The sequence below is a fragment of the Diabrotica undecimpunctata genome, chromosome 4, assembly GCF_040954645.1.
Source record: "Diabrotica undecimpunctata isolate CICGRU chromosome 4, icDiaUnde3, whole genome shotgun sequence".
NCBI lineage: Eukaryota > Metazoa > Arthropoda > Insecta > Coleoptera > Chrysomelidae > Diabrotica > Diabrotica undecimpunctata.
In genome coordinates, this window is record NC_092806.1 from 112,849,023 (window position 1) to 112,871,774 (window position 22,752).

Here is a 22,752-nt window from a genome sequence, read left to right on the forward strand (position 1 = left end):
ACCTGTTCCAGTTGATGGAGGTACTGAAGAAGGTGCATTACTACCATACGAGGGATGGTGCGTTGTAGGTTGCGTGTGTGCTACAGCCGGGTTACAACTCCTCGGGTTGTACGAAGAACTCAACGAATGCAAGGGATCGTGGAACATGTAGGGGTAACCTGTCGCCTCTCTTTGCTGAAGACAGCTAGATGACAGGCCACTCTGCATTGAACTGCAACAAAAACAAAAGTGTTTTTTTATTTATTATTTTATATATTTAAGTATTATAAATCAACAAGTAGTTTTGTAAAAAAATGACAATAATACTCAAAAACTAATTTTACTTAAAATAAACAGTTCATCATCTTTACGATACTTCTTTTTTTATTTGAAGCCTGTTCCAGTCTCAGTGTCGTTGCGCTTTCCGTACTACTACTTGGGTTCTCTTGCTTACATGGACGAAAAACTGTAGGAGATTTTTCGCATGGTCTAAACATTTTCTTTATACACAGATGAACAGTTTTAAAAAGCAAACAACATAAAAATACTACAATTATAACGACTACTTCAAAACCACGAAAAAGATTATTTATTGTTACAGGATGGTGCACCACAAGGTCATACCTAAATGAACGGTTTTCTAAGCAATGTCTTGGTCAAAAAGGTTTTATCGAATAGCCAGCAATATCCACTGATTTAACTCTCCTGGACTTCTTTTCAGAGGGTTATTTAAAAAGCAAGATACCAATACCATTCTTGGTTCATTGAAAGAACTAAGACGACGAATAATGCATGAATGTATTCTAGTAAATCCTGAAATGCTTTAAAATGTTTGTCATTATTTCGAAGAATAAGTTTATAATTGTGTGGACGTTAATGGATATCATTTTGAACATTTAATTAAATAATTATAGCTGATGTCTAAAGTGTTTTAAATTATGAAGTTAATATTTAATTTAAAATTTAGTTTTAAATTTAAAATTTAAGTTACATTTAATAAAATTTCCCATTAATGTTGCAAATTTCGTTTGAATGTAGTTTTTGACGTGATTGGAAAAAATTAAAATTGACACTGGCAAACTTATGATTAATTTAGTGGTACTTATTAATAAATAAAATAAATAGAAAATTATTATAAACACTCTAAGCGGAGACTACTAAACAGAGGTTATTGATGCAACTAAATCGACGAACACCAATAAATTTTTTGGTACAAACCAGACACCAAACACGTTATTCAAACATTCTGTAACAAAAATTTTAATATTTTGTGAAAATATGCATCACAAGATTGTCCCTTGATAAGTGTTGTAAATGACAAAATCTTTGTACTAATTACACAATTAAACTATTGACTGAATGGTACGTATAAAACGTTCTATACTATGTAGTTGAATCGGAGACGCTAAATCGAGAGAGGCAATAAGAAGACGGATTCTGTAGATCCCAAGGATAGATTCCTTTATGAATGATGAAGCGTTAAGAAAAGTAAAAACAAAAAAAAAAGAAGTTATAAGGACAGCAAGAGAAAGAAAACAGAATCTAGGCATATAATGTTGGGAGAAAAAAACAAAAATACATCATCTTGCGCCTCATAGGTATAATCAAAGTTCGAAATCGGTGACAGATGAAGAGTGGGTAGAACAGGAATACCTTGGCTGAAAACACTCAGAGAATGGTATGATTCCAGCTCAAAACAACCCATTAGAGCAGTTTCTAGTAAAATTAGAAGGGCAACGGTGACGATAATCTGTGTAATGGAGATGACACTTGAAAAAGAAGATCAATAAAAAATATGCAGATTGTAACATTTTATTCACTGAACTTATATTTAAATTTTGATCCAAGACAACACATAGATTTTTGATGTTTGACTGTTAATATAAACATTATTACAAATATGTATTATATTGATTTAATTTACAGACAGCGAATTTATAGTACATTTAAGTGTGTGAGAGTGTACATAGATTGTTTTAGATGAGTAGTGTATAGAGATGCCAAGTTTTGGTCACTTAGAAATTACAGATTTAACGTGAAATAAATTGAAGTTGTGATTATCTATACTGACTCTGGTTTAAGTCCTTTCAGATACTCACACAATAGTGTTAGAGCTTTTTCGAAAAATCCATTTATAACTTATTAGTAAGTTAATTATGTCAAATGTTTGGTTCAGATCCATAAAAAATATTATAAATTGTTTTTCATTTATTCATTAACATCTATTAATTTTCATTCTTATTTACAATAATTTGAAGAGTTATGGGAAATGAACTTCCTGCTGTTAAATAAAAAACCATTTTTAAATCGGACATACATAAATACCGTTGGTCGTCCAAATATAAAAAATATCAACATTCCACCGAAGATTCGTGATGGAATAAAAAATATACGATAATCCGACAGACATCAGACATCATCCCTCAAAAGTTCTAGTGGCATTTATAAATCACCAGTAGCTGCTGTTGAGTTGTTTTTTTCTCCACGAGTTCAGTTTAAGAATACGTATGAATAAAGGGATCCCTACTGTTTTTTCATCGAATTAAGCCCATGGGAATTGACATAGTTGCCATATTTATGGAATAAACTGTTTCTTACAGATAAAAAACACTATTAGTTTTAACATGTGTTACATTAGCGTGTAACACACGAGTAATGCAGTTGAAAATTTGCAGCAAATATCCCAAAATATAATTTGTCAATATTAATAGACAAACAAGTAGAGTCCTCTTCTAGATTACTACATAGTAGTTTGGAATAAGAAGTATCTTAAAAAATATATACTTGATTGTACAGGGAAAAGCTTATTACATTTTCCAATAATTATTTATTTTTATGCAATTAAATAAATTTCTTTTGCTTTTTAGCCCCCTGGAAATAGAAAATGTATGAACAAATTTTATTGCATTGAAGCCTAACGGAACATTCATTGTGTTGTGTGTTTTTCTCTTTTCACATATCAACCTGATTTGGAGCCTCTATTTTAAAGCACCCATTTTTTGGTATTTACAGTAGCCTAAGATAGCAAAGAGCCGCGAGCTGAGCAGTTGGTGGAAAAGGATGCTGCTTGTCACCAACCTTATTTAAACTTTATATAGATGAAACGCTAAAAACCTAAACAAGAAATTTGCACACATGGGACTATATCCATAGTATTTTTTACCGATGATCCAATAATTTTAGCAGAATACAAAAACGATAGCTGGGGTTTAAGTGGTTTAGCTGGTAAATACTTGGGGGTAACTTTAACAAATACAGTATAAGATGAAACATATATAACAAGTCATGTCACCCACGCTCAGAGACGTGGGTGACAAATGGAAGAAAGAAAAAAGAATAAATGCAATGGGAATAATGCTTTGGAGAAGAAGCTGCAGATTAAGTCTAATGGACAAAGTGAGAAATGAACAAATTAGATAACTAATGAGTGCAAAATAGACAATAAATGAAGAAATAGAAAACGGAAATTATTCTGGTATGGACATGTGCGAAGGATGGAAGAGACAAGAATACCGCTGAAAACTTAGAAATGTAAACCAAATAGAAGAAAACAAGCGAAAGAGGACGTCCTAGATTACAGTGGAACGAACAGATAAAAACAGCAATGGAAAAAGAGACCCCACCGAAGAATATATGTATGATAACAAGAAATGGCGATTGGGATGTGGTAAAAGGCAAATAGAATATGCTGTATAAATCTACGGATAAGCAAATAGGAAGTAAAAATAATAATTATTTAGTTCTGGCTGCATATTACTCGTACCTGTCGTTGCAGCAACACGTTCCTGCACTTTCCTTAAATCTATTAACAAAATTGTCTATTTTCTGCTTCATTTATTGTAAATTTGAGAAAACGTTATAAAGTACTTCTTGCATTTGATGATTTAGAACTTTTTTCATATTTAAACTGTAAGCCAAAGTAACGGGTAAGCTGCCCCACTTTTTCGAATTTTTGCTACTGCGCATTTAGAACTCAAGTCTCTTCATTATCTTGGCTAGTGTACTATTCTTCTAATTTATTCTACGAGTATAAAAGAAAATAATCTTCATGTAGCAAATTTTTCTTCAATTTTTGTTGTTGAGGGCATAAAATATTTGTGTGTAATAATTATTGAAGCAGATAGTTTAATTTAAAGTTCTTTACAGACTTTTCAATGTACCTACTATTAGAACTAGCTTTTGAACAATGTTTATAATATTAAGTCAGTATGTAATTGGTAACTCGTTTAACAACATTTTTTCTACAAATAACCTAAATCTAATCCTATTAAGTTTATTATTTATTAAGTTTATTACATGTCTAGAAACATATTCCAATTTGGCAACATTCTCGTCGTTCCAATCGGTCTCTTGTCCTGTCTGAGGAGAATCAGGCTAATCCACGAGAGGCCGCTGACGTGACGTGACCGCTACAAGCATGTCACGTCATTCAGATCCCGACAGACATTTTTGTGAAAAGGGGGCTCATATTCACATTATCATAGACAGAGGGCTACACTATACGAAGCACCATGCAGGCATATCTACTGCTTGTTGGATATCCGTCATTGTATTCTAATATAACTGGGATGAGAAGGTTTAAATATTCTGAATTATTTGGTGGAAGCGGCGGTTAATGTAAGCTTCGATTTCTCGCGTTAAACAATTCTTAATGTTTTATTAAAATAGATATAGTGTGGATTTTCCACAATATAACTTTTTATAAGTTCAAAATTTTTAGTTTGCTAAAGAATCACAGCTTTAAAGCGTGCTTATTATACACCGATTCAAATCTGTTCCGAAAAAAAAAATATCGTTATCCTACAAAAAATCGGCGAGTTTGTTGGTTGTTAGGTCGTAAATAATTTAAAGTTTGTGAATCTTCAATATTATGAAATGAACATACTGAAATTAACAATAGCAAGTAACTTAATAATAACATTTTAAACCGATTATTAAAATATTTTTATTCTTCTCGTAGCTATGATTAGCAAAATGTTGCATTTTATACCACACATAATATAAAAATAATCTTGATAAAGCATATGGTTAAACAAGAACTAGAAGTGAAAAATCAAAATGTCTTAAAAATATAAATAACATGTAATCAAGTTTATTTAGCAACGAAGGAGAAAGAAATGCTGCTGGAACATGAAGGGAGTCTAATGAAATTTGGAGAAATATGCCTACTATTATTGGAAAAACTACAATTTAAATTGGTAGAATCTCGAAAAAAAAACTTAACAGAATAATACCTGGTAGTTTTAAACGAATTAAAACAAAACAAAAACTTGCCTAAGGAGTTACAAGAAAGTAGGCTTGATATAGATCTTCAAAATTATAAGATCGCGAAAGAGAAAGCAAAAGATTGTGCAGATAAAGCTAAAAATCTAAACGATGATCTTATAGTTAGTGGTAGTAGAGGTGCAGTAAGGAAAGGTATATAAAATAGCTAAGCATAGAGTAAAAATCTCAAAATATTTTAATCAAAAAAGTAGTTGGACCAGATATCTCTGTTGTAGTAGTATAGTGAAAGTATAGATATGTGAATGTGTATAGATATGACTGTGTGAAGTATAGACATCATTAGGTGAGATAGAAAAAAGTTGCCTAGCAACTTTGTTTAATTGAATTATGGAGATGGACAAATGCCAGATGAATGGATAAGCCGTATCTTTGTGCGTGTATACAAAAACAAACAATAAAAACAAATCATCACCAATCTCTACTTCTGCATCTGTATGATTACACCCATTATCAATTATTTCAATAGTCAAACATAAACAAATGACGGAAAGTCGATGTTGAAAGGTAATTATTCTAGAAGTCCCTATTTTATAATATGATCCAAACATATTCAGAACTGTTTCATAATTAACGTCACCACAATCAAAAGTAATATGATAATATTGCCTAGTGAGCGAAATAAATATATAAGCAGTTTTTAAAAAAGTTTTGTTCATAGATTGAAGTAGTATATAATAAATATTCTCAAGTATAACAACCCCAAGGGGATCCTTGGCGTATAAATATTTATCAGGGTATCGTTTCTATTTTTACACACAACCTTACCTGTAGGTGTCGGCCATAGTCGCAATGGGCTGCGGTATCGACGAATACATGGAATTGAAGCCGGAATTGATTGGCAAGCGGGGGGCCGACGCCGGGGGGCTGACAGCTCCGACGTGATCGACAGATCGACGTTGATTTCGTAATTTTTCTTCTCGCCTCCATTTCGCCCGTCGGTTGCTGAACCAGACCTGAAAAGTGAACAGAGAAAAAAATAAATAAATATGAGGTGTCACAACGCGATATCAATTTCGGAGGTCGAACGAAAGTGGCTTTGGGTAATTCAATATGTGATATTATTATTTTGGACACGTAGTTTACTAGATAGTAAAAACAAAACAAAAGTAGAAACAAAATTGATTGTATGATTTTGATGTAACCTATTTTGTTGTTATCTGTTACTTGTTAACTATTTTAAAAACAACTTTATTATACATTATAATATTTATATTTATTCACCTTACAGCTTGGCACTTAATTTTCATTAGTAGATATTATAGATTTTATTTAAAAATCTCATTTTTAATTTTTCTATGATCCGTTCCTTATCCTTGTATTCCAATTTATCTGATGCAGTAATTACTCTCCCAATATGTTTGAACCATATATCTATCTTCTAATAGACAATTTTTGTAATTTTTGTTGAGTGAAGTGAATGTTGAGCAGTTATAAAGAAGGAGAAACAACGATCAGCTCAGATGGATTCGTGAAGTGATAAAAAATGATGTAACCAAGAATGGGTATGTTAGGGGAAAAGTTAGATCAGAAAAGGTAGAAAATCCATAAAAAAGATTAGTCATCCAAGGATCGGAATTAATGAGTAATATATCAGCAGACGAAATAAGGAACGCACTGAAGAAAATGAAAGGAAATGCTAGGAACGCGCTGGGAGATGATAATATTGTTATAGAGCCGTAAAAATTGGAGGAGACTTTTAGAGAATATAAAGAAATATGTTCAACTTATGTCTGCATCAAAGTAAAATACCTACAAGATTTCACAGTGCACTTACTAATTTATTACACAAAAAGGAGCAGTCCAACAAACCTCGAGAATTACCGACCTATAAGCCTATTAAACCACCAGGAATTAAAGAAAAACCCATCAAATACAACCGTCCATTAGTCCTAGACCATTAGTCCTTTCGTAAACTTTCGCAAAGCATTGGATACGATAGAAATTAACAGTAATTATTGAGAGTGTTGGAGTAAAGTCGCATAAAGTCGCACATTGATTGGAACTATAATACAATACCAATATAACTACAATAATGCAACCATGACCGTAAGACTAAAAGAAGATACAAAATGTGTAAAAATCAAAAGAGGAATCAGTCAAGGACACACGTTATCTTTCAAACTCTTTACGACAGTTTTGGAACATGCTTTCAAAAAATTGGAGTAAGAAGCCAAAGAAATCATTGTCGACGGCGGAATGATCTCTTACCGAAAGAAATTAGAACTGTGCATACTGAGTTAGATGCCGCCTGTAATAAAGTTGGTTTGAACATAAATTTTGAAAAGACACAATACATAACAAATCTGGTACCAAGTGAAAATCCAAAAGTTCACTGCAACGAAATAGGATTAGTTCATAAATATAAATACTTAGGTCATGAAATCCAAATTGCTACGGACAACCAAACTTTAGCCCAAATGTTAATGAAAGGTTTGCTACTTGGTACGCTTCACAGATGTCATAGAGAGCATAGCATAGCTGTAGTGGAACTGGAAGGGTCAGAATGAATGATGGGCGGTAGACGCAAAAAATTACAGTGTGAAGACCAAGAGCTGATAGAAGAAGGAGAGATAGACCACCTATACGATGGAACAGACGAAGTCAAAAGAATTGCTGGAAATTGGATGCAGGAAGCTCAAAACCAACAAAACAGGAAAAAATTAGGTGAGGTCTATTTTAAACTTTGAACGCAGATGGCTAAATGATGATGATATTTGGGGAGAATTAAGAGATTTCGGGCATGTTTAATGTCGAGACAATAATCGTCCACTTCAAAAAAATGCTGATTTACTGCAAATGGAAAGTTCTTGCAAGCGGCATTAGGAAAAGACCAAGAAAAACATCGTGAGGAACGCTTAAGCAGCACGTGTCAGTAAAGGGGATGAATATTGGTATGACCTAAATAGAAGCTTATAGAGAAATATGATTAGGGAAACCGACCCTGCATATGGATAAAAGTTAAACACCGCTTCGATCCAATAGTGGTGAATACGTCAAAACTGTTTCTTTTTGGAGCGAAGAAAGAATGTCTCGTATGAACAGTCTTCGAATACTGTAAAACACGTGTAGTGTAAACATATAAAGAGTACAGAGGAAAAACGATCTAAGTCACATTTAAATAGTTTTTAGATAGATATCTGATTTAGTAATATTAATAAAAACAGCTTTTATATTTTAGTTCTAAATTACACAAAAGAAAAATTAATAAAAATGTAATGTCATAAAAATGTGTGGAAAACCGATCTAAGTCCAGTTCTGGCTAAAGTGCCTGCAAATGTGTGGAAAAAACGGTCTAAGTCCAGTTCTGGTTAAATTGGCTGCAAATAATAGAAGAGTTAGAGTACTATAATACACACATGTAATTTTGCAGTACACAGATTTTTATTTACTCCCTTGAAATTTTGAAGAATTATAGCCCTTCGCCATCTGCAAGTTATACTTACATTAAATTCAACATTACTTTGGTTTAATTCAACTACTGGCAAATTATTATAAATTGATTGTAATTCCTCTGAAATAAATCTCTTAAGTTCTTGGAGCTGCTTATACTTTAAGATAGGTATTGGTATTAATATACTAAAAAGTTATTCAGCCTCAATATTTGAAGAACTTTTTGAGTTTGCAGGTACTAGAACAAAATATTTTGATGCAGTAGTGTAGGCAATCTGTTTTACTGCAACCATACGAGGATGGTTTATAGAGTACTGTAGCTCTCGGACTTGTCTAGTTGGAAAGGGACAAGTTTTCTTATAGAATTTGAAGAGAAATTTTGTCCAAGCAAAGAAGATTTCTTGATTGTAACCAATTACATCAAAAGGTGTTGGTTTTGATCTTGCCGCTTCAAACACGTTATTCCACTGCTCAGGAACTTCCAGTCTAGCTTTTTGATTAATCAATCCAAAATCCTTACATGACTCACCAATGTCATAAGTGTGGTTTCTAATTGTCTTAGCTGCATCGCTATTGCTACCGAAAGATTTTCGTTTACGCGATTTATTTATTGATTCAGTATTAACACTAACATCACTCATATTTCCAGAGCACGTGTACCGGCATCCACTAACTACGAAATCTGTTTTACAACTGCAACAACCAACAAACATCAGAACCTGCTTGACAGTTAGTATGGACTTCGATCGGTTTTTCGTACAACGCACGGAGTTCGATCGCTTTTCCATACAGTACTTATTTTTATTCGAGGTTTTTAGTGACTTAGATCGTTTTTTTTTGTTAATTTCAAGTGCGCAGAAACTATAAGAAATTATGTATAACTTAAATTTGGGTATAATGTGACTTAGATCGTTTTCCTCTCTACTCTTCATATGCAAATCGAAGGTAAACATAGTGATGTAACAGTGCAATGCAATTAGATTTCCGAAATAATGATCTACTAAACGCATTTCCGCATCATCAAACGGAAGAAACATGTTAACATTTTTAACTTAATGCAATATCAAGATCACAATTAACAAGTGAGTTTAATCTGACAACTGCAATTTTGCGTGAGCAGTTCCTCAGTGGTGTCTAAATTTTCTTACTGTTCACTGTGACAGATATCGTATTTTTTATAACTTTAATTATCTTTGTTAAAAGAGGAAAACAATGAACAAGTAATTATAAATACATTTTTTTTTAATTCGAACGTTTCACCACAGATCATAAATTATAAAAGAAGAAAGTAATAAAGAGATCAGACAAAATTTATCATTTTTGACCAAAGAATGAAAATAGCCATTTTTCATCCCGGCTTTGGACAAACACAGTAATGATACTGCAATTTTACTGAAACGGATAAATAAGTGTATCGTGTAGGCGTGATATATGATAGACAATGAGAATTTTTTACTTTGGAATTAAGTTTTCTATGAAATTCTATAAAATATAGTCATGAAAGATTCTACTTTACGACCGAAAACATTTTTTCTGGCCTGTAATTTTGAAATCAGTTTGTTTTACTCACTTGATATTAATTTAATATATCTACCTACAATATATTCACAACATTATTTAAAATTCTTGTGTAAGACTGACAGTATTTTTAAAGTATCTTTTTAGAGGATTTTTCTCTTGTTCGCTTTACAAGTGAAATTTCTATTTACAGAGATAAATATATACCAGAAATACAGAACACATTATCTATATTTTCTTAAAGGAATTGTTTTTTATTCAAGCAGTTTGAAGAAATTCATTTTTAAAATGTCTGAACTTGCTATCATTGTTGGGACATTTTTCTTTGCCGTCATATCCACAAAATTTAAAAATTTTGTGTCCCTACAATTTAAAACCCTTCAGTTGATTGATGCATCAATCACTCAAGATCACGTTTAAAATTATTAAAAGCTAATATCACGCTGATAATAATTATTAAAAGCCAATATCCAAAAAAAGGAAAAAGTTAATAATTATGTGATTGAATTATGAAAAAACTTAGGATACTATCCCGAAATAGTAAGTATTCGGTTTTACATTTATAGATAAAGTCACGTTGATATGGCAGTGTACGGATATAGGATAACAGCGTTGCCAATTCTACTGCCATTGTAAGTTTTGCTACTTTTGTAAAATAAGCAGGGCCAAACTCACGGTAAACTAAGATATGTTTAGGTAAGCTAAAGTTGTTAATAGAAAATTCGTGAATGAAATAAATGGTAATAATTCCTAAAATGCTTTTATACATAATACCGCAGTTAATAGGGAAAAAAATATGAAAAATATTCTACAGGTTTTTTAATGTTCTAAACGGTAGATAAGGGATAACTGATGATAATTCCTTGAAGAATTACAGCCAATTTTGCTTTGTTTATTTTTTAAAGAAAGATGAAGTTTGGAAAAAATCATTTTTTTGTCTATTTTGTTCCTCGTGCATTTTAGGGAAAAATGTTTCAAATAAATGTTGCAGATCTTAAACAGTTTTTTAATTTTTTAGTTTGTAAATTAAAATACATAAACAAATGACTGAGATAAAGATAATTGCAAAAAACCCCCAATTGAGGCCCCTAGAACACAAGGGTGTAAGTGCAGTTGCTTATCACTTAGCAACTGATATCTAACAACAGGCACGTACTTTTGGCTTCAAACTTTCTACATTAACAACAATAACACCATCAAAAATTACATGTCATTGAAAACATGCTGAAAACTGAAAAAGTGCTACCTAGGTTTTTAAATTTATATCGAACTTTGAACAAAGATTTTTCAAAACTTTGTTTTTGGCACTTACACCCCTTGTGTTCTAGGGGCCTCAATTGTGCACTAATTTATTAAATATTCATAACTTTATTTTTTGCATAATGACGTCTAATATAACTACTTGAAATTATGTCGATTAATGAGTTATTTAAGTGTGCTACATTTCAACCAGATCAACTAAATATTTTATTACCTTTACTGAGAAAAGAATACCCCCGAAAAACAATTTTCAATCATCTTCATTTTCATAATCTAGTTCATCTTCAGAGTCATCGTTTAATGAAATTCTAATAGGTTCAATGTCATCTTGAATGTTGTCTACTGTCCAAAAATTATTCTCCAATTTTATAACATGGTTGACGTAATTTTTCCAATGTCCATTGTTCTGTACTTTATTATAACCTTCATAAATCAATGTTTTAACGTCGTTTTGTTTGAAACTTGAATTCTTAGAGGACACGTACCGTTTCACTTCACTCCACACCATTTCTATTGGGTTCAGTTCACAGTGATAAGGCGGAAGTCTTAAGATATGTACATCTACGCGGCATTGTTCGTCACTGTGATTCCTGTATTTTTCACCAATACAATCAATTTTGTATTTGTCATAAATATTTTTAAATACATTAGCAGTTTCCAGAAGTTCATTTTTTAAGTAATCTTCTTCAAAATAAATGTCCTTTTCATAGAGCCATTCCTTAATTTGACGTTTCACCCAATATTGTTTGGGAAAATTTAATTTCCTAGAGTGATAAGATGCATTGTCCAAGATAATGACATTCTTTTTATTTTTTGGGAGATTCGGTATTAACATCTCTTCAAACCATTTTTCAAATAGATCTCCGTCCATCTCTTCATGGTAATCTTCAGCACCTTTTTTGGCAAGTGATGTCAGCACCTTCAACAAATCCGTCTTTGTTTCCTGCATGGACTAAAACAAATCTTGGTCCTTTTCCGGTCGGAGTTTTTAAACCTGTGGTAAGTCCATTTACAAAAGCCTGTCGGCTATTTTTTATTGTTGTATCTTGCCATACTTGCCCATTGGTTATTCCAGTATTAACCCATGATTCGTCCATATAAATGATATTGGCTCCTTCGTTCCTCAGTTTCTTTATTTCCCGGAGATAGTGACGCCTCCAAGCGACTATTTCTTGTTTTTCTATTAATATTGAATTTCTACCTTGTTTGCCATATATAAAACCCATGTCGTGCAATAGTCTTCTCAACGTACTCTTGGAAAAATTCGGAAGATGCTCCATTTGCTTAATTTTTTCTAGTACTACGTCAAGGGTTGGAGGAATATTGTCCATAAAAAAACCGTGCACTACTTGTCTTATTCTAGACAGAGTTGCTTCATCATATCTATTCTCACGACTATTCAAATAACCGGTTCTTTTTTTTCTTATAGGAGTTACGAGTGGACCATTTTTACTTTCACTTCTATATCGGAATATCGTTCGCTCAGAGACTCCAGTCATAGCAGAAACTTCCCGCACTATTGTTGATACACTTTTATCATTATTACTGTTTGATAAATAGTTAAAAACATTTAACACTATTTTTTTGCATTCACTATTTAACAAATTACCGTTTTTGAATTTTATTACACTCGCGGCCATTTTGACACTGACACGACACAAACGTCTGATATCAACTGAAAATTCTTTTAATGACTCTCAAGTATTTACCTGAATTTATAATTGCTGGCATTAGACAATAATTTTGAATTTATAAATAGGTATATTTTTTTAATTCTAAATTATTTTTTAATGTCTGTAACTGTAAATGCAGGTAGAGAAAGTGTGTCATTAAAAGGACATTAAGATCAAAAACGGATTATACAAATAATTATTTCATTTCCACGAATTGTAAACAATTTTGAACAGAAGATATAATTCCGAAAAGACCAGATTTCCGAAATATAACTTTCTATTTTTAAAATACCAACAGAAAAATTATATAATTAAAAAAATGTAGTATTTTTCCGTTTCACATTCATAAATATTTCCGAAATTATAATTCTTTTATAGGAGCCGGCCCATAACGTACGATTGTAGGTACGATTAAAAACTCACAACAATGTAGTTATTTCTGGCATATAGAAAGTACAGGCCTATCTCTGGAACGCTGCCATCTGAATGTGAATTTATCTATAGTGAATCTCAATATCGACGTCAATATTGATCAGCCCAATATTAATGTTAAATTTGAGATTAAACTAAATATGAGACCGAATACTTACTGTCGGGATAATTTAATGAGTTTTCCTGGGTTTCCCCGTTATCTATTTATAACGATTTAGAATGAAATTATTACTAACAATGGAATTTTACTGTTATTATTTGATATGATCGATTGTGTGGCGTTTTTCATGACCAATTACATACTATCATTATTTTTCTGGCACTATCTCTTAAGTTAAAGTTCAGTTCATGAAATCAAGTGAACCATTCTACAATAAATCATTCCATGAACGTGAATCAAAAATATTGCAAATGTTAAATTTTTTGCATTAAAATATTAATTATATCTGAATTGTTATTATTACGTTGAAAAACTAGCCAGAAACAAATCATCCTATATAACCTCCCTGCTGAACTTTTTCTACAACTATGTTTTCTGGGGACATAGACTATAATTTCAGTAATTTTTTAGATAAGCTTGTCTGTATTTTCAGTAAGGCATTTCCTAATATTGTTCTGAAGCTATTTTCTTGTGGCATCGTATAGTAATTTACTATTTTAATGGGGATAAGCCACAATTAAAGTGTAAAATCAGTTTATTGACGTTTCAATTTCCACTTCAGAAATCGTTCTCAAAATACAAACTTTAATAAATTAAACAAATTTTGTTTTTTGCTACTTTTGCTACAAATTTTAATTGGTATTATCTGGCTTTTTGTAAGCTTTGTCCATAAAACTGTACAATTTTCAGTAACAATATATAAGCATATTTCTAATTTTAATTCTAATTCTAACTATATAAATAAGCTACCCAAGATAATGGCCATACAGTAGCTCATAAAAGAAATATGGCCACAGGAATCCTTTCCCAGTGATGAAAATATTGGAATACTTTGCACTATACACAAAAAGAGGAGATATCTTTAAATGCTCCAACTACAAAGGAATTACTCTTCTAAATGCTGCGTATAAAATATTCTCCAGTATACTAGGCCATCGTATGGCAACGTATGTAGTACTGTAGCATTTTCGTTTAACACCGTATATAATAAAACACTGAAAAAGATTTTTATTCTTTTTGCGTCTCTGATATTGATAATATAAATATTTTCAGTCTGTTTATAATAACACAAGTTGCTTTTTATTTTAATCTTGATTCCGATTTACGCAGAAAATCACTGAATATCACTGCTCGATGAACCGGCTGCGAAAGCAGTCGATTTCATTGTTGAAGTCATGACGAATTTTGTAGTCAAAAAATTCGGGAGACTTGTCGTCTGAACGAAAAAACGTTCTTATTCGGTTATAGTTTTAAAAACAGACACATTTTGGATTAATTCAAATGAGTTTTGAATGCTATGTGGCAGTCTTTGTGGAATGAGATAATCACCGGTTTGCTGCTGTATTCCGTGTAATGGGATTTGATAACAGCGTGCATGAGGACTAAGTGGTTTTAAGTGAAAATTAAGCAGCTGAGTTTTAAAGAATACTTATTGTTATCATCCAGGATAACCTGAAGCTCAATTCGATATTTAACCTTTCTCAAGATTTGTCCAACTTCCATTTTGTGTGTCCCATGGGTCTGATCTAGATCGTTTGAAGTTTGTGTGGGACAGTGTTTTTTACATCCAGGTAAAAAACTTTGTCAATAATTTAATAGGAAATAATTAGCAAATGAGGAAGATAGTTTTGTTAAATTTTTCTAAATAAACATTTTTCGTTAATATAGTAAGATTTGCTTTCATGACAAATTAAAAAATTTATAAATAAATATAAGTTTTATCAGATAATTGTCATATTTTAGTTTTCTTTTAAATAAAATTTGATAATTGATTATTAATTCAAAACAGTTTGATATTTCATTTCGACATATGAGAGTCAGTGTATCCTTTTCTGTCATTTGGTACATAACCAAAGTTTTAAAGTTTGTTTTGTTAGATTCTTTTTTTTTTAGAAGGTAAACTCAATGTAAAGTTTGCTAATAAATTTTAATATTTTATTTGTAATAACTGTTTATGTGAAATAGAAATAAATATGTGAGGATTCTTTAAAACGGCGTCCTATTATATATAGCTTAGGAATCTTTTTGTAAAGTGTTGCTCAGGACATCTCTTTAAGTATTTTTTGATTTCCTTTTTGTCGTTAGTGTCTCCCAGTCCCCCCAAATAAAGGAATCTTTATCCACGACTCAGCTCTCCAACCTAAACACGAGTAGACGTTCGCAAACGTTTCAGTTTATTTGCTTACCCTATCTCCAAGTCCAGTAATTATTCAGACCCCACTTTCAACCCCCTATAAGCAAATTATAAATTGTTACAGTACAGATAATAGTAAAATACCAGACTGGTTTCAGAAGTGGTAAATTGACAATTCATTAAATTCCAACCCTGAGACAAATAGAAAAACACTGGAATATGGCATAGATACTCACTATATATTTATAGACTACAAAGTAGGCTATGACTCTGTAAATAGAAAAGAAATGTTCAGAGCAATAACAGAGCTAGGAGTCCCAAATCAGGTAGTAAATTTAACAAAAATAACTCTTGAAGAAGTTGAATGTAGAGTACGAATCCAGGGGAATTGTCTGAACCTTTTAAAACAAATAACGGTCTGCTGCAGGCATATTATCTTTCCTAAATATTGTTCAATATGGCCTAAATACTGTTCAATCTGGTTCTGTCCATAATAAGCATATATAGCACTAAAAGAATCGGCTACAAAAACTAAAAATAACACTACCGCAGAGATAAACCGTAGAATTTGCACGGCCAACAGGTGCTATTTTGGGCTCAGTCTCCTTCTTAAATCCTCGATTATATCAAGAAATAAAACGGTTAAACTCTACAAAACAATACTACGCTTACTTCTGACATATGGTTCAGAGACTCTAAGAGACTCGAAAGAAAATTACTAAAGCGAATCTATGAGCGTTGAATGACAATGAAGTGTAAACGAGACGACACAACTTTAGACTTTATAGAATATATCAGAAACCAGACATACTAAAATAAATTAAGATGGTTGGGAAGGGCATGTAATGAGGATAAAAAAAATGGGCTAGCTAGAAAAACGCTTCTTGATAGACTTATTGGTCAGAGAAGAAGAGAATGACCCAGAACAAGATCCTTGATATCATCGATGAAGACATGAGATTTATAGGAATACTTGCTTACTGGATAAAGCCAATTCAATACGGACGACTAGAGAAAAATTCTTGATTAGGCTAGGACCCACACAGGGTTGTAAAGCCAGCATGATTATTATGAATGTGGGGCAAAGAAAAATTAAAATATTGGAGGAATTATCAGAAAACACAATAATTTTTAATCATAATTGTGATTTATTTTAAAAAATATTAAAAGTTTATTTAAGAACGCCATAAGAAATTATCTTCAGAACCATGATAACCAGATTTCATTACTTGGTTATCTGAACTTATAGCATAATGTGTTTTGTTGTGTAAAATAATTACATGGAAGTAATCTTAATAATTTTTCAAGTTATCAACCAGTTTTTTTAAGGTATGATTTCTTCTTGTTTCAATCTTATCAATTTTATCTTGTTTTAATATCTATTTTAACAAACCTTATTGTCAACATTTTCTCCTTACCTACGTGTATATATCCATAATAAATCTAGAATTTATAATGTCGTACTCTTCTATTTAATTTAAGTGACTGTACAAAATACCTGTTTGGGTTCTGTTTTTTGTACGATATCATCTTTTTTATTTTCCTACTGACTTCGTTTTAATATAATAAAATATCCGCTCCTAAATGTATCCAAATTCAAAGACGAGTTTCTGTTGTAGGCAAAAATACTCATTTCTTTAACACGAATCAAGACTGCTTGTACACAATACAACGGCAGAATCATTTCATCTCGAAAGTGGGAGTGTTTATATCTTTGTGTAGAAGCCTTTTTGCAGCTTTTCACCAAATGAAAACGTTTTCCCGTAATTTAGATGGAATGGAAAGAGTATATGAAAGCGAGGAATGAGGAGCTATCCTCCTAGCTCCAGTGGCGTGCTAAAGGTCTTTTTCAAATTCTTAGTTTATTATTATTTGGATATTTACTTAAAAGTCAGCAAATCTTATTTTTTTTTGCCTCATCGTCCTCAATTATTTTATATACAGTTTGATTAGCTTAGTTTATATAAATTAAATCTTACGATTATGCAACGAAAAATTGAATTTTAAGATGTCAGTAATGTCAATGTCATGGCAAGATTTTAGCATGATTATATAACTCATTAAACATGCTTTATCAAAAATCTCAGCAAAATGTCAATATCGTTAAGTTTTATAACGTTCATAATATGTTAAAAAAGGTAGCAAGGTAGTTAAAATAATTGTTAACTACAAATCATTTTTGTAATTTTATCATCATCCTGAAAAAACCTCAGCAATCGCGTATTTTCAAAAAGAAAGTGAGGACTTAAATTCGTTCAATTTTTTTTATTTCGAAGCCAATAGGGTTTACATCTTTCACTGCTCTTCTTGGTATTAATTTTTTTATTTCATATTTTAGATTTCCAATCCAACACACTAGGTTTTATTAGATCTCTTCGAGCATGTGGGAATTTACCGTAAGTAGTTATCCGTTCGGTAGCTTTCAGTGGAACCAAAATGGACTATTAACAAACAAAAAAAAATCGGTTGCCTGTAAAGTCGGTTTTACGGGCGAAGATTTTACGTGACAACGTCTTTTTCTCGGTAGAATATTTATTGATATGAGTATTATTAAATTGCACAATAGGAACAAGGAATTGAATGAAAATAAGAATTGCACAAATTTTAACTACAGTTCATGTTTGAGTGGGAGAGAGACGCAAGGCATTCGCCGGTCCAGCGGGACTCTCTCTCGTTCGGTGACTCATCGTAACAGACGTGAGCGGGCGTTACACTTTTTCATGAGTGACTCCGAGCCACAACCTAATTTAAGACGTTATCACGTCAAAAAGTAAAGCAATAGTAGGTATACAGCCTGTATTTTTGAACAACCAAAAAAAGACAAAGAGAGAACAGAAGCACCAAAAGAATTTAAAGATGACATTGGGCCTGACATTAAACAAGAAGAAATCGAAAATGCAATGAAAACAAGCTACAAATGGTAAATCAAATTGGTACAAAATTGTGGATATTAATCTTTTGGATATATTCAATACCATACAAGCTATACGTCCCGAAGCAGCTGAAGCTGTTTTCACTTGAAGATCCTTTTTGTGTGGGGGATCATCAAATTCTGCGTTTGGTTTTACAGTTTCTGGTGAGACTTCACTGTTTCCACTACTTTGTTCATTCTTCCATCCATCATTCATCCATCGTCCATACCATCTAATTCTTTGTGCTTTAATTGCTCTAACTATGTTCTCTTTACCCATCCATTCTTGTATTTCGTGATTTATCCGTTTTCTTTTATCCTCTTCGTTTTCCCTCTTTTCCCTGTAGATTTTCATTTCTGTAAGATTTCTATAAAACGCTGTATGACCCGATTGAATTCTTCAGTTCTGTCATTTGTGTCTTTTTCTTCAATGTCTTAAAATTATTTTTAAACGTAATTTACAATAGAATACATATGGAATTAGATGAAGGCATACGTAATACACAAAAGGGATTTAAGAAAGGTCTGAGAACACGTGATGTACTGTTTCCAGTGAGTGTTCTTATGCAGAGATGGCTAGATATAAATCAGAAAGTATATTCATGTTTTATTGATTTTGAAAAGGCATTTGACAGAGTGCAGCATAACTTCCATTGAAATAAAACAGCGAAAATGAAATCTTGAAAATGAACTGACTGAGATCCAGATTCGCCGTGAGGTTAGCCAAGGATGTATTTTATCACCATTGTTGCTTAATTTAAACAGTGAAGCAATCTCAGAATAAGCGTTGGCTGAAGTTAATGAGGGCCTAATAATAAATAGTGAGCCACTTAATAACATAAGATATGTTGGCTGACGAAACCGTCTTTCTGACGGGAACAGTAGAAGAACTGAAACACATTTCTCTTGTATTTAGGTAAAAAAGCACACAACATCAAAGTTACGTTAGTACTAGATAATACAGAAATTAAGTAATAACGTATAAATACCTTGGAACATTAATAACAGAAGATACTGATCAGACAAAAGAAATAAGATGCTGTATTGAAATAAATTTCACGGTCAACTTTTAGTAGAATAAGAAAACTTTTTTGTAATCACAATATCAATATACCGCTTCGGATAAAAATGCTTCTAGGCTATATTTTCTCCATCCTCTTGTAAGGTGTTGAAGCCTGGATACTGAAACAATCCAACATTAAAAACCTGGAAGCATTTGAAATGTGTTACCGACGTATTCTCAAAATATTCTGTTCCGATAGGAGCAGAACTTGAAAAAGAAGAAGAAAAAGAATATAACAAGGAATTATTTAAAAAACTCGAGTTGATAACTATTTATGAAGTCTTTGTAAGCAGAATAGTGTAAGTCTTTAGTTAAACCTAATGGAAAACATATGTGCATTTTAAGTAATCACTTCGAATTACATAAAATTTTAGAATACTAAAATAAGTATCAAAACTAAAATTCAATAATTGATTGGAATTATGTATATATCATTGGTATATCTTTATAAGAAAACCCTATAGACTAATAGAAACATGTCGAACACTTTTTCTGAAGTATGATTACGTAACAAAAATATATATGGACAAATATTACCACAAACAAAAAATTATAGATCCATAGAACACATTGAAAAATCAAATAATATGATTTAAAAGATGGCTTACAAAATATTCATACAAACCCTGGTTGAAATTGTTATTCCTACACCACTGCAAATATCTGCTCTTTTCGTTCATTCCGTTTTACTTATACAAATTGCAACATTTTTAAAGGCTGTTTTTGTGATAATGGTCTCATTAAGTAAAAACTTTGCGTTTTTATATATGGGGGTTAGAGGCTGAATTAAGGTTGGTAAGATGAAAAGAAATGACAGTTTTACGGTTTGAAAAGACACGCCGGCCTCGTAGTTTATGAAACGAGATTGCTAAATGTTTTTTTAGCTTTTAGAGACATTAAAAATAGAAGACACTAATGGTAGTTGTCATTATTTGTTGTAAGTAGTGGATAATTAGGCAAATTTGCGACATATTACTTAACCGTAATAATATTATACATTCTATGATAACTTTTGATATTATTTTTTTTTTATTTTTCTATATATCAAGGTAGATAAGGATTTTGTAAAATTGTTTTTAATAAAATTTCCTGCCCATTCATTTAAAGTCAGATGGAAAAAGCAGCCATATTAAAGTCAGCGTTTTAATAAACCCTTATGCATCACATAATTTAAATGGCGCGGTTTTTTGACTCAACCAATCTACATGATCTACATATGAACATAAAGCAATCTTTCTAACATAGATATGTACATACATACATACAGGATCAAATAAAATATGAAACAATAATCGTAAAGAAATAAATTGATCTGGAAAGATGATCGCAAGAATTATACGTGAAGAAATCATTTAGAGGGCCCAGTCAAATCCAAAATAAGAGACCATGCTATCTAAACATATTACCTATATAGAGAAAATATCTATTGCGGTAAGAGTTCATAATATCTTAATAACCCAATTTAAAGAAAAACTGTTAACACCTATAGTCAAGGCATATACAAAGGCCCCTCCAAGTCCAATGGGACCTTGTCGTAGGTAAAGGGCCTAGGTGCTCCGTCGTGGTCTTTAATTCTGTGAGATGATCATAACCTAGTACAGGTTACGGACAGCTCAATCCAAGGTTTCAGGCGACGACCAGATTTCCGCCTTCTCTCGGCATTTGGCATTCTGCCATCCATTTCTTAATTTCTCGTGGGATAAGAATGGACTAGGTTTGATACCTAGAAATTCCCACTGAATTTTGACATCTAACCTAATTACCACGACAAAAAACAAATATTGGTTTGTTTTTATTGATAAATGTTAAACGTCTTGAATAAATAAGTTCCAAATATGGTACAAACTTAAAATTTGCAAACGTGAAATTGTTAACTTGTTGAATGATCAAAATATTAACCAGGCAACGATTTGTTGCATGATAAGAGAATCTGCAGAGGGTATTACTTGCATTAATTTACTAAAAACTGGGACACCTTATATCTATCTATATAAAAGGCTATGATGACAAGTCACACCGTTTGTCCAGTAACGTAACGACGCTACATAGGAAAGAAATCTGAACTACCGACATTTGACATTTTAATCATATTTTGTTCTTGAAACGATACAGTTGATTTATTGCTAATTCATTCATTCAATTTTGATTTGACTTATAGAAGGCCTCAGGCTGACATGTGACAGAAAATAAAAGGGAAAATAAAAGGAGGATATAACGAATATATTTAGATAAAAAAAAAACAAAGAGACCACTAAAAGGGCACTACACATGGTCTTCATTATTAATGAAGGTATAGCGACATACTACATATCACATGACACTATGGAGGATAATAGACATATTTGTTTTATATATGAAGCATAAGGTAAATTTGCTTTATTGACCTACAAAGGCCTCTGAAGAAAGAAACAACTAGCCTAAATACTAGCATATGACACATCAAATCAAACGACGTGAGATGTATAGTACATATAATGTATATAGCGTTCCATCAATATATATATACAGGGTATAGTAAAAAAACATGATGTCAGGTCAGAAATGCACCAGGTCATACTTTATATTTACTTGGATTACATGCAAAAACTTTATTTTAAAAATTTAATGACTGACTGTAGATGACAATTGATTGGAACCCTCGTCGTATGCGATGAGTAAAGTTCCTAGTTTTAATATAAAATATGATAAATAGACTTGTACAAGTGTACAGAAATATTTGAAACCTCGAAGGTCACTCAGCTAGCGAATCAAGGGGAGGGGACAGTTAAATGCGTTGCTACAACCATTTAGAAAGCATTGTACTTGAAATAAATGGTTTTGTGACACTGTTAGATAAAATCGTCGAATAGTTTTTTTTTAACTACATTTAATATTTTTTTAATAAACATGAATATTACAAGTTCCGTGAAAAATAAGACAGTAAGTGCACAATCCCGTGAAATTATA

The 22,752-nt window shown here is 31.9% G+C and overlaps 1 protein-coding gene across 6 annotated transcripts in view; it reads right to left on the reverse strand.

Annotated features, from left to right (window-relative positions):
• The window catches only part of toy (paired box 6 protein twin of eyeless), a 187,478-nt gene that overhangs the window by 12,736 nt on the left and 151,990 nt on the right, over positions 1–22,752 (reverse strand). For all 6 annotated transcript variants that reach the window (XM_072530020.1, XM_072530019.1, XM_072530021.1 and 3 more), the window contains exons 8-9: positions 6,031–6,218; positions 3–211 (exon numbers count right to left, since the gene is read on the reverse strand). In XM_072530020.1, the coding sequence (XP_072386121.1) occupies positions 3–211; positions 6,031–6,218 (397 nt within the window). The remainder of the gene's footprint in view (positions 1–2; positions 212–6,030; positions 6,219–22,752) is intronic.